The 14262-nt window shown below is 40.1% G+C and overlaps 1 protein-coding gene across 1 annotated transcript; it reads left to right on the forward strand.

Moving 5' to 3' along the window:
• Window positions 1–11005: 11005 nt before the first annotated feature.
• On the forward strand, window positions 11006–11416 carry LOC120257437. The gene has a single exon (XM_039264907.1). It carries the CDS (start codon window positions 11006–11008, stop codon window positions 11414–11416), a length of 411 nt encoding a protein of 136 aa, XP_039120841.1.
• The last annotated feature ends 2846 nt before the right edge of the window (window positions 11417–14262 follow it).

Consider the following 14262-nt stretch of genomic DNA (forward strand, 5'->3'; position numbering starts at 1 on the left):
CTAGAACATATATATCGAGTATGCCCAGCTTGTTGCATAGATTACTAAAGACTTTAACATTTAAGCCCTTGGTGAAGATATCCGCCATTGCTTTGCATCGATCGGGTATATGGCGAGAGATGACTCCTCTCGAGTACCATATCATGAACATAGTGACAATCAACCTCCACATGCTTGGTACGCTCATGAAATGTTGGATTATTTGCGATGAAGATGGCGGCCTGGTTATCACACAACATCTACATAGGTATTGTGATAGGGAATCCCAACTCAGATAGAAAAGACTACACCCAAACCATCTCACGTCGTCTGCGCCATCGATCCGTACTCAGCCTCGCACTCGATCTCGAATCCACATTCTGCTTTCTTGCTCGCCAAGTAACCAAGTTTCCACCGACATACGTCATGAAGCCCTCGCCTGAGACTTTCTCGTCCCTCTATCAATAGCATAACCCGAGTCGAATATGCCGCAACGCTCTAGCGACTCATGATTCTTGAGAGAAGACCTTCACGGGAGCTCTTTAACATATGCAAGAACCCTCGGAGCACCCTCGCCAGTGAACTTCTCGTGGCTCATGCATAAACCCGACTCGGAGTCCAACTCGCAGTAACATATATCGTGACGAGTAATGCTTAGATAAAACGAGCTTGCCAATCAGACGTCTGTATTGACCAGGATCTTTGAGAAACGGGGAAGATGTCTCCCCAAAAGGTTGGTGGACCCTCAATAGTGTACTCTCGGTTTACAACCCATTAAACCAGCCTCCTCAAGTAAGTCCAACACATACTCATCAGAAGAGCGCTCATCTTTCCTTTGGCATATGCAAACTCAATACCAAGGAAGTATTTTGGTCGTCCTATGTCTCGTGTAACGAAAAATTTCATTAAATGCTCCTTAGTTCTCTAAATGCCTCAGCGATCGCTACCATCAACAAGATGTCATCGATATACACGCAAGTACAACACAACTCAGATGAAGTGTTCTTATAGAACACGAATCGATCCACATTACACCGCGAAAACCATCTCGCAATCGCAATTACACTAAATTTGTCAAACCACGCACGAGGACTTTGTTTCGCACTCATCGATCGCTTTTCGAGTCGGCGACTAGATTCTCCCCGAGCAACATACCCCCGGGAGGTTGCTCCATAAACACTGCCTCAACTAAGTCTCCATAGAGAAAGGCATTCTTCACATCAAGTTGACAGAGTGCCCATGATCGATTCATAGCTACCGACAGTAGAATGCGACGAGCAACTGGTGAAAAAGTCTTAGCATAATCAACACCATAAGTCTGAGTACGACGAGCTGACGGTGGCCACCAACCGGCTAGTAGCGATCAATCGTATCCTCCGCTTTAGTGCTTGATGCAGAAGCACCCATGCAAGTGACGCAGCCGGCATCGCTAGTGCAAGCACAAGCTCCCATGTACCACGAGATCTCAAGGCTTCCATTTCTTATCCATCGCCGTCTGCCATCGTGGAAGCAAACGCGCATCCCGGTAGTTCCCCGGAATCGACTCGACAGACAAGGAAAAAGCAAATGTGCGGAAGGACGGGTGAAGATTATCATAAGAAACAAAAAGGGAGATGGGATGTTTAGTACAAGAACGAATACCTTTTGCAAAAGGCAATGAGAAGATCAAGAGACGGATCCGCATGGTCCCGGGGAGTAGGACCGGAGAGACGGAGCTTTCGCGGTGGTACACGCTGGCGTCGATGATAAACTCCGTCCAAAACGACCATCATCTCAGATCCAATGGAGGAGGCGTCACACTAGGCATAGGCACAGGCGGAGGGACTGAAACAAGGATGGGGAAAACAATATCAGATGACGTAGTTAATATATCGTGAGAAACTGAGTTAGAAAAATGATCGAGACTCAAAAACGTGACATCCATAGACACATAATACTTCCGACTAGTCGGATGAAACAACCCAGTATCCACGCTGGGCGCGGAATAACCAACAAAGACACATTTAAGTCGACGCGGGCGAACTTGTCCAAACCAGAGTTAAATCTCGAACAAAAACCAACACTACCGAAAAACACGAGGGATAAGTGAAAACAACCCTCAGATCGTAGAAGACGACGTAGAGGAACCTCTCCCCCTACGGTTGCAGAAGGTATACGATTAATAAGATAGACTGCAGTTAAGATAGCATCAGACCACAAATACATAGGAACATTACGCTCTACTAAGAGAGTGCGTGCAATATCCAAGATGTGACAATTTCTTTCAGTAACTCCATTTTGTTGAGAGGTGTGTAGACAGGTGGTTTGATGAATAATCGCAAAGGACGCACACAAAGAATTTACAGCAGAAGAGACAAATTCTAAAGCATTATCGGTGCGAAGACATTTGAGAACAGTGGAAAATTGATTTTTTATTTCCAAAATGAATTTTGAAGGACATCAGCAATAGATCGACGGTCTTTTAACAAATATACCTAAGACACTCGGGAAAAATCATCAACAAACACAATATAGTAACGATGACCAGAAATCGACGCGACCTTAGAAGGTCCCCAAACATCACAATGAACTAAATCAAATAACGACCGACTAGACCCTAGAGTAGAACGCTTAAAGGTAGCACGATGATGTTTACCCAACTGACACGACACACATTGAAACGACTCGACTCGAATCCAAGGCAAAGTTTGCTGAAGAAACAGATGCTGCTAAACCACGAGGAATATCATCACGCACCAACGTATACACGCCGTCACCACGATTATGGCCCAAACCAATCCTCTTCCCTGTCTGCAGATCCTGAAAAATACAGTGAAAAGGGAAAAATGTTACACTACAATTCAAATGTTTGTTGATCACAGAAACGGATAGCAAGTTGACAAGAAATTCAGGTACGTAAAGAACATCATTTAGTCTAAGCTGAGAGGAAGAATGCACAACTCCCTCTCCGGACACTAAGCACGATCGTCCATCGGCAATTGCCACAGAACGAAAAAAAAAGACGGAGAAAGGTTTTGAAAAAAAGATTTTGTACCTGTCATGTGAGAATAGGCCCTAGAGTCAATAATCCAGGAACTATCCCTGGAAACAAGAAAGGCATTACCTGAGGAAACAGAAGAAGAAACTGTGGTGTGAGACGCTGTGCCTTGTAGTCGCTGGAAGCTGTAAAGTCGACTTGAGAGATAGTGACAAAACTGCTCAAAGACTAGAGTGGGTGACGGATCGACCACCTGCACTAGCATTGGCCACTGCCAGGCGACCATGCTTATCCCAACAGTGATCCTCGAGCTGGGCTCGGCAAAGGCATGAAGGTACACACAAACCTATTCCGAGAATCACCACGGCCAGCTCCTCGACCACCACAAGATGAGCCTTTACCACCACGCCCACGAGAAGCTAGCAAAGCGGACTGATTAGAGGACACAACAGGCGATGGAGATGTGGATGTAGAAGACAGCGAGCTAACGCGAGCGTAAACAACAAAGCAAGATCGTGCATTCGCCGAACTCCGAATAGAGACCTTCACCCTGGTTTTTCAGATCTCAAGAGGGAGCCCGGAAAAGATATGCGATGACTACAACTTCATTCCGTGAATCAACGGGTGGCGGATCAAGAACTAATGGCTGGTAAATATCTAGCTCATCCAACAGGCTACGGATGTGAGTGAAGAACTGAGGGGCGGTACGATTGCCTTGACGGGCTATAAACAGTTGCTCATACAACTCAAAAACACGAGAGATATTATTTTCATTTCCATATGTCAATCTGTACATCTCCCAAATTGCCTTTGCAGTAGTCAACATCACCACACTTCGGGCAATATCCGGTTCCATACTACCGGTCAACCATGAGCGCACTGCAGCATCCTCAGCAAGCCAATCAGCATACTTGGCATCCTTCGAGTCTGGGGGATCTGCCGTGAAGTACGATGATTTCTTATGAGCCAGGGTTTGGAGTGGCGGTGGTGGCGGCTAGGGTTTAACCCAGAGCTCTAGTACTATGTGAAGATAGGAGAAATAGTTTGTATATCTCATTAGTAAAGGAGTACAAAGATATATATAGAGAAATATTAGGGTTTTGGGGTATGGGCCCAATATGGCCCATTAGCCAAATATAAACAATAACATAATTCTGACATTGAAAATATAGTACCACATCGGTTGTGTAATAGAAGTGTAATGAGTTTATATATAGGTATAGAGGTTGAGCCACTAAGTCTTGAGACTTTTTGGTGTAAGACTCCTAAGCCCATATAGAGCCCATATAGGGCCCACTAGTACCAAAATATAAAATTTAACATGGTATCAGAGAAATATAGTGGAGCCACCGATGTGGTACAAGTCCATGTGTGTATGACCTTCATGTGTGTAGGACCTCTGAGACACAAGTAGTGTACAAGTTCATGTAAACAGACCTCTGATGTACAAGTCTGTTCAAGTTCGACCAAGTAGAACTTGAGGGAGGATGTTGGAAATATAGTACCACATCGGTTGTGTAATAGAAGTGTAATGGGTTTATATATAGGTATAGAGGTTGAGCCACCAAGTCTTGAGACTTTTTGGTGTAAGACTCCTAAGCCCATATAGAGCCCATATAGGGCCCACTAGTACCAAAATATAAAATTTAACATAAACTATGATATTTGAATGGTGCAATGCCTACACTAGCTACAGATGATCTTGCGTATATAGGTTGGGATGCACAAAACTTGATGGTTATGGCCCGGGCTAATTCATTCTATGGAAGACCATATCGCGGATACCTACATCCTATTTCCAACAGCGAAGAAGATCTAGGATGCAGTGACTAGCTTATTCACATTTGGAAAATGCTTCCCAAATGTTTGAACTCAAAAATAAGGCAAGAAATTTGAGACAAGTGGACAATTGATGAAAATTTTGCAAGAACTCGACTTATATACAACTCCGGCTTGGAAAGATCCCGAGGATGCAATGGTGTACGAAAAAAATGGTAGATTGTGATCGGATATATGATTTTTTCGCTAGGTTCGCAACGTTCGCCAAAGAACTTGATGAGGTTTGTGAACAATTATTAGGAATTAAACCATTACAGCCAATTGAGGACATTTTTGCAAGTTCAAAGAAAGTGTGATGATAAGAAAAATAGTTTGTATATTCATTAGGAAACAAGTACAAGGATATATAGAAAAATATTAAGGGTTTTGTGGTATGGGCCCAATGTGTCCCATTAACCAATCAAAACTATAACATAACTCTAACACTCCCCCTCAAGCTGGAGCATATATATCAAACATACCCAGCTTGTTACATAGATTACTAAAGACTTTAACATTTAAACCTTGGTGAAGATATCCGCCATAAGGAACTGCTCAAAACTTTGCCCAAAAACATAGTTCCTCCCATCTGATTTTTGCGAGGCACAATGGATATCCTTAACTAAAAAATCATGCGACGAAGACATGATGACAAAGAGACAAATCCTTAAGCAACGAAACAAGGGCATCACTGGTGAACGCTGAGGAACATCAGGTGCTCATAGACCAACGGGAACAGGGAGATTCTTAACTAAAGAATCATGAGACGAAGACATGACGACGAAGAGACATATCTTTCAGCAAAAAGACAAGGGTATCATTGGTGAAGGCTGAGGAATATCACCAGGTGCTCATAGACCAACGGGAACAGCAAGAGATGAGCGGTGGCTGGCGGGAGAGGTGGCGGTGGCGAGTGGAAGGCTAGAGTTTGGAGTGGCGGTGGTGGCGGCCAGGGTTTTGCGTGGCAGCTAGGATTTAACCTAATTCTCTGGTACCATGTGATGATAGGAAAAATAATTTGTATATTCATTAGGAAACGAGTACAAGGATATATATAGAGAGAAATATTAAGGGTTTTGTGGTATGGGTGCAATATGGCCCATTAACCAATCTAAACTATAACATAACTTTAACAGAAAGGAATCAAGGAGACGGATTATGCTAGGAATGCAAACTCCAAGTTTAAAAGAATCATCTCTCATTATGCGAACAAAAAAGGTACAAGGAGAAATAAAAAACTACAAAAAATGGTGTGATCATTGCAAAAAACCTTATCATACTAAGGACACTTGCTAGAAGCTGCATGGTAAGCCTGTGAATTGGACTCCTAATTGTGCTCATGTTGAAGGACAAATTGAGAAAAGACTCTAGGCTGGACTACCTGAAGCAGAAACAAGGTCATCCACTTTTACAAAAGAACAAATTGAGCTGCTGAAACACTCAATAAATCAATCCAATTCGACATCCCTTGTAGCAGCAAAAGGTACAGATCTTGCTATTTTTTCTAGTATAACAAAATGATAACAACCATGTATCATTGACTTAGGTGCAACTGATCATATGACGGGATGTACACAACTAATTTCCGCATATTTGCTGAGTTCAAGAAATTGCAAGGTGACAATTGCAGATGGATCAGCATCCATGGCAGCAGGAACAGGAACAATAAAAATGGGTTCCAATATGATGCTAAAGGGAGTCCTGTATGTGCCAAATTTGGCATGCAATTTATTATCAATAAATAAAATAACTAAAGATTTGGGTTGGAAAGTGGCATTCCCTCCTTCTACATGTATTTTCCAGGATCGGTTATCGGAGAAGAAGATTGGCAGTGCTAGGGAGCTTAATGGTCTTTATTATTTTGAAAATGTTCATGGAGTGGAAAGGAAGGCTTACACAATTGCAAGTAATTCAATTCCCGAAATTCAACAAATAATGTTATTGCATTATAGATTAGGGCATCCTAGTTTCTCTTATTTGAAATTCTTGTTCCCCAAGTTGTTCAAAACCAATAATAAATTTCAGTGTGAAATATGCCAATTAGCAAAACATACTTGTGTCTTTTATTCTCATGTACCTTATCATGCATCTAAACCTTATATCTTGGTTCGTAGCGATATTTGGGGCCATCTCATATTCCTAATTTAACCCAAAAAAAAATTGGCTTGTTACCTTTACTGTTGATCATTCTCGGGTCAGTTGAGTATATCTTTTGATTGACAAATCTGAAACAAGTGAGGTTTTTCAACAATTTCATTCCATGATAAAGACCCAATTCCCGGAGAATATTAAAATACTGCGCACAGATAATGGGACTGTGTTTTTCAATGCTAATTTGGGAGAGTTTATAACAACAAATGGGATTATCCATCCAAGTTCCTGTGTGAGTACACCACAACAAAAAGGAATTGCCGAACGAAAAAACAATCACCTCTTGGAAGTTGCCCAAACCTTATTATTTACAGCCAACTTACCAAACCGTTTTTGGGGAAATGCAATTTTGACAGCCACCTATCTCATTAATAGAGTTCTTTCTCGTGTGTTATAATTTCAAAGCCCATTAAAGATTTTATCTGATTTTTACCCTGCGTCTTGTTCATCTTTTTCATTGGATTTGAAAGTTTTTTTGGGTGTACCTGCATTTGTCCACAATTTAGATCCACATGGAGGTAAATTTGACCCTAGGTCCTATAAGTGCATTTTTTTAGGTTATTCTACAACACAGAAAAAGGTATAGGTGTTATTTTATGGAGAAGAAAAAATATTTTGTGTCAAAGGATGTTACTTTCTTTGAAAACCAACCTTTTTTTTTCCTAAAAATTCTCTTAAGGGGGAGAAATAAGAGGAAGATATTTTTTGGGAACAATCCAAACAATCCAAATCTTCCGACCGAATTCATGATAACTCGAATTCTTCTTTGCGATACCAATCGTGGGATTATTTGTGGGATTTTGCTCCAAATTTAGAAACAGATAAGGAAGGCCAAAGCCCTCAAATCTTGGCAGAGAATAACCAAAATCCTGAACAAGTTGTTGAGCCCACATCTTCAGCTAAAATTTACCCAAAGAAATCCCGAGAAAAAAAAATGACTCAATTTTGTAATCCTGCCCGAATCAACTTCACAAAATCAAATTGACCCATAGTTTTCTCCTTATCAGCAACCATCTCTAATTTTTTGCCCAGAACCTAAGTAAAAGAGTTTAGTCCAACGTCTAAAATACAAGTTCAACAAAATCAGTCTGACTTGCAATCGTTTGAGCAGACCTATTCACGACGGAGAATCCGAGGAATTAATATTGAGCAAAGGCCGACTCACTGTCATGAATCAAATCCGATGTCTGGAACTGAGGACAAGCTGGATGAGTTTGATATTCCTATTGCAGTATGGAAAGGTTTACGATCATGCACACAGCATCCTTTGTCAAATTTTGTGAGGTATGATCATCTATCTAATTCTGTTAGAGCTTTGGTGTCGAATATGGCATGTATACAGATTCCAAAGGATATTTTGAAAGCATTGAAGGACCCACAATGGAAGAAAGTAGTCATGGAAGAAATGGAAGCTCCTAAAAAAATTGAAACGCGGAGTATAGTTAAAAAACCTTGAAACAAAGTGGCTATACGTAGACCTACGAAGTTGATTATCAGGAAATATTTGCACCCATGGCCAAGATGAATATGGTTCGGGTGCTTTTGTCACTAGCTGCTAACCTAGATTGGGCACTACAACAACTTGATGTAAAAAATGCCTTTTTGAATGGTGATTTGGAAGAAGTATACATGGATCAGTGGAGAGATATAAAGCCTATTTGGTACCAAAAGGCTATACGTAGACCTACGAAGTTGATTATCAGGAAATATTTGCACCCATGGCCAAGATGAATATGGTTCGGGTGCTTTTGTCACTAGCTGCTAACCTAGATTGGGCACTACAACAACTTGATGTAAAAAATGCCTTTTTGAATGGTGATTTGGAAGAAGTATACATGGAGCTACTGCCTGGCTTTAGCAATAGAAACATGACTGATCGAGTTTTTAGGTTAAAGAAATCATTATATGGTTTAAAACAATCACCAAGGGCATGGTTTGACAGATTTACTCGGGCAGTAAAAGCACAAGGGTATTGGCAAGCAGAGGGGGATCATACTCTATTCTATAGACATAGAAATGGCAGTATTACATTGTTAATTGTTTATGTAGATGACATCATATTGACTGGGGGTGATGTAGAAGAAGGGGAAATACTAAAAAAGAGACTTGCAACAGAATTTGAAATGAAGGACCTTAGAAATCTTAGGTATTTTCTTGGAATGGAAGTAGGAAGAAACTAGAATAGGATTTTTGTATCCCAGATAAAATATGCTCTAGGTCTTTTAAAAGAAACCAGAATGTTGGGATGCAAACATGTGGATACTGCAGCAGAATCAATTGTAAAAAAAGAAGTAGAAGTTGAGAGTAGTCCAGTGGATAGAGGTCGCCTTCAAAGATTGGTTGGAGAACTAATTTAATTTTCTTATCTCACACGAGACCAAATATAGCTTTTGCCATCAGTCGAGTTAGTCAATATATGCATTGTCCAACTGAGAGTCATTTGGGAGCTGCATGCAGAATATTGAAATATCTAAAAGGACCATTAGGACATGGTTTGTTTTTCAGGAAAACTGAAGACATAAACATGGAAGTATAAACAGATGTAGACTGGGCTGGAGCTATAGAAGACAGAAGATCCACATTCTGTTACTGTACTTTAGTATGGGATAATTTAGTAGAGGAGTAAAAAACTAGCCATTGTAGCTAGGAGTAGTGTTGAAGCTGAGTTGAGAGCTATAGCCCATGGGATATGTGAAGTACGTTGGCTTAAGATGTTATTAACAGAACTCAAGGTTAACTGCAGACTTCCACTTTAGGTGTATTGTGACCATAAAGCAGCCATAAACATTTCTCGCAATCTTGTGCATCACGATAGAATGAAGCATGTGGAGGTTGGTCGACACTTCATAATGGAGAAAATCGAAGAAGGAACGATTTGCATGACATATGTCTACAGAGCAAGATGCAGATGTGTTGGCCAAGGGGCTATAGAAACCACTGTTTGAGAAGCTAATAGACAGTTGGGCATGTACAACTTGTACAGTCCAGCTTGAGGGGGAGTGTTAGCGGGTTTGTTATAGCTAAAATATAGGATGAGTTTCTGAAATAAATTATTCTTAATTTCTAGGGATTTATTGTTATTAGAATCTCAAGAATCTCAACTTCTATAAGAGGAGATTAATTGTATGTTTTGAATTCAATGGGAAGAAGAGAATTTGCAATGTTTCCTCTCCAACATTATTCTCTCCTTGTGTGTTTCTTCACTTTTGTTTAAGCCACTCAAACAAGATTTTGTGGTGTAGATATTGTTGTCCTTCCAACTGTAAATTGGAGAATTCAGTGCGTGTTTAAGATAATGCATCCTAAATCGACATCACAATGCTAACTGATTAGCTTTTGTTGTGAATCATTTGATTGTCAATCATACCATTATCTCTGGGGACATCATTTTTATATTAATAATTCTAGGTGCTCACTCATTTAAATAGAGAGAAGGGGGTTACATGCTAGACAAAAATGGCTTTAACTTATGAGCATCCTTGAAGATTGATTTAAGTAATCCTGTCCTATATTGGGGCTATCTTCCAAATATTGAGTGAAGATGTGCTGGACTTGAGAAGTATTTTAAACTAATTTATTTTATATAACTATTGCATTTGTGTTTTGGCAATTTGCATTCTGCAGTGGTGAAACTGCTACATGTATTTTAGAACTGTTGTCACATGTAAAATTGCATTTGTGAGTTTGTAGAGAATAACTAATTTGCAGATTTTCAGGGATGTTGGAACAACCCTAGAAACTTGGCTGATTTCCAGGATAGACATGCAGCATGTCCCTGAAATCCTGGCTGATTTTCAGCTAGGATTGATTTTTTTAGTAACTGTAAATTTATTCTTTCTAGAGGGTTGAAAGTCTATAAGAGTGGGTGTATTTCTTTCATTTGTAAGATAGAAAAGAAACTCAGAACTTCTACCATGGTATCAGAGATATAAGATCCTCTCTTGGTCTTTATTGCCATTTTTTTCTTGGTCTTCATTGCCATCTTTGCAACCTTCATTGTCATTTTTTCCTACGTTGGCCCTCATTGTCATCCTTTCCAGCCTTTCATATCTAAATATTGTAATTTTTCCTTCAAAAACAATGTCAGAAGTTTCAGGAAACTTCAATAATTTACAATCAGCTTCTTCAATGGAGGCCTCACAACTCTCTGGTGAGCTACACAACCTGAATACTACCTATCATCTGGATGGTAGGAACTATTTGCAATGGTCACAATTGGTGAAGACTTTCTTAAAGGGGCGTGGGAAGATTAGTCTCTTGACTAGAGATTCCCCAAAAGAAAATGACCCAAAGTTTCAGGCTTGGGATGAAGAAGACTCCATGATCATGTCTTGGTTATGGAACTCTATGCAGCCATCAATTAGCAAAAACTTCATGTTCCTTCCAACAGCCCATGATATATGGGAATCAGCTCAGAAGACTTACTCAAAGATGAAAGATGCAGCAGTACTTTATGAAATTAAAACTAAGATCACCAACACCAAGCAGTGAACATTAACAGTGACAGAGTACTATAATCTAATGAATGGTCTAAGGCTGGAATTAGATCATTATTAAAACCTGACAATGAAATGTAATGATGACACACAAACTCTGTTGAAGCTGTTGGAAGAAGAAAGAATCTTCCAGTTTTTGGCAAGATTGAACATTGAATTTGATCAAGTTCGTGTTCAGCAGCTTGGAAAAGAGGAGACACCTAGTCTTGAAAAGGTCTATTCTGCTATCAAGGCTGAAGAAAATCGAAGGACTGTTATGTTGGAAACTCAACCAGCTATTGGTTCGGCAATGATTTCAACCAAACCCAATCATAGTCGAGGACATACTCCAAGGCAGACTGAAGGAAAATCTGAAGTTCATAAATCATCCAACAGGGATGGACTTTGGTGCACCTATTGCAAGAAGGCACGTCACACTAAAAACACATGTTTCAAATTGCACGGAAAAGAAGCAAGTGTTCAATAAAATCAAACATCAAAGAACTCATGCTCTTTGCGCAGTTCAAGAAGATAGACAGAAATCAATTAATGAAGGACAAGTTAGCATGCTGGGGTTCAATCAAGATGAGATTGAAAAACTAAAAGGCTTCCTCAACACCTTACCCTCAGGTGTGTGTTCAGTGGCCCAATCAGGTGAGCATCTCTTTTCTAATAATCCCGTGGGAATGCAGTGCCTTCTAATACTTGGGTGGTAGATTCAGGGGCAACTGATCACATGACAAACAACGAAAGTTGCCTAGATTCTTATGAAGCTACTCTTGGGGCCAAACAAATAAGTGTTGCCGATGGTAAACTTATTAATGTCACAAGCAGAGGAAAAGCTACCTTAACTCCTTCATTATCTCTTGAAAACATCTTATATGTGCCTAAACTCTCCAAAAACCTCATCTCAATTCATAAAATAACCTAGTCCTTAAACTGTCTTGCTATTTTTGACTCTTCTCATTGTGTTTTCCGGACGAGGACTCGGGAAGATGATTGGATATGCTAAGGAGAAAAATGGGCTCTATTATCTCAAGGAGCTAGTGGTTCTAAGGAAATGGATACCAAGTTCTCATTAAAACTCGTTCCATATCTTCTTCAACCCAAAAATCCCACTTATTTCTCGGGATTTGGCTTTGAGCATCGCAGTTAGGCCATCCTCCTTTTCCTCTATTAAAAACATTGCTTCCTTCATTATTTCATCATGTTAATGTCTCATCTCTTAGGTGTGATACCGTGGAGTTGGCCAAGCATCACAGGGTTTCTTTTCCAATAAATAAAAAACCATATTCTGAACCTTTTTCCTTGATTCATACTAATGTTTGGGGCCCTTCTAAAGTTCCTAGCTTTAGGGGGCGTTCATTTCACTGTAAGTGAGGGGAAGTCAGGAAGTGAAAGAAGTGTCACTTCACCTGGGCTGGGGAGTGATATCACTTCCATGACTTCTGTGTTCATTTGTCGGAAAGTGAGAATAGAACCGAAGGATTTAGGTGTTGGATGAAGTTCTATAAGTTCAAAAAGACTTTAGAAGTGAAAAAGAGTTAGTTTTTATAAATCGACTCGATCTCCCCACTTAAGTGAAAAAAATACTGAAGTGGGCATTTAGTTGAAATCCACTCAATGGAGTGGAAGTGATTTCCACTCCATCTCAAATGAACACCGTAGTGGGGAAGTCAGATCACTTCCCTCACTTCCCCCCAAATGGAGCTCGTTGGTTTGTTTTTTTCATCGATGACTGTACCAGGGTCACTTGGTTGTACCTCATGAAAAATAAATCTGAAGTGAGTTCTATCTTTCCATTGTTTTCACAAAAATGATCTTAAATCGCTTGAGTCTATCAAACGATTAAGATCTGATAATGGCACAGAATATTTTAACCACAATCTTACTTCCTTCTTTGCCAATATGGGTATCCTTCATGAATCATCTTGTGTTGACACACCCCAACAAAATGGGTTAGCTGAGAGAAAGAACCGCTCATCTCTTAGAAGTGACCTATTCTTTGCTTTTCCAAAATGCAAATTCCAAAATTCTTATAGGGAGAAACAACTCTTACAGCTACCTATCTTATCAATAGATTGCCATCTCGGGTTCTTTGGGGAAAAACACCAATTGCACCTTTGGTAAATCTCTTTCCCGCTTATACCTCTGAAAACTATCTTCCTCCAAAAATTTTTGGATGTGTTGCTTTTGTTCACATTCACAAACACCTTCGCAGAAACTTGATCCTAGAGCACTTAAATGTGTATTCATTGGCTATTCAAATTCTCAAAAAGGATACAAGTGCTACCACCCTCCTTCTCGTAAAATTTATACATCCATGGATGTCACATTTCATGAGTCCACTCCGTATTTTCTTTCTCAGCAGACTCATCGATAGGGGGAGAATCTCTTGGCCGATGAATCTGCTGAATCTACTGATCTTTTCCGACCTGAAAATGAATCAGCTGAATTTGTTGATTTTTCCTTACTTTTCCAAAGTTCATACCAGAATCTACCCCAATAATAAATTCTGACCAGCAAACTACTTCTGCAAAGCAATCAGACCAACACATTTCTAATGATGAACCTGAGATAGCAAAAAGAAAGTCTCCTATGCTGGTTTATTCTAGGAGAAATAGGCCCATTCAGACCCTACAGCAGACTCAATCATTAGAACCAGGACCGGTTCTAGAAATGGTAAGCCCCTCTAAACCAAAAATTGGAAATCATGATGCAAGTGCTATTCCTTCAGATTTGCATCTTCCTATTGCTCTTAGGAAAGGCACACGACAGTGTCCACAACATCTTATTTCAAATCTCATCTCATACCATCATATCTCTCCCCAACATCAAAGCTTCCTCACCTCCCTTGAATTC

The sequence above is a fragment of the Dioscorea cayenensis genome, unplaced genomic scaffold (assembly GCF_009730915.1).
Source record: "Dioscorea cayenensis subsp. rotundata cultivar TDr96_F1 unplaced genomic scaffold, TDr96_F1_v2_PseudoChromosome.rev07_lg8_w22 25.fasta BLBR01002117.1, whole genome shotgun sequence".
NCBI classification, from domain to species: domain Eukaryota; kingdom Viridiplantae; phylum Streptophyta; class Magnoliopsida; order Dioscoreales; family Dioscoreaceae; genus Dioscorea; species Dioscorea cayenensis.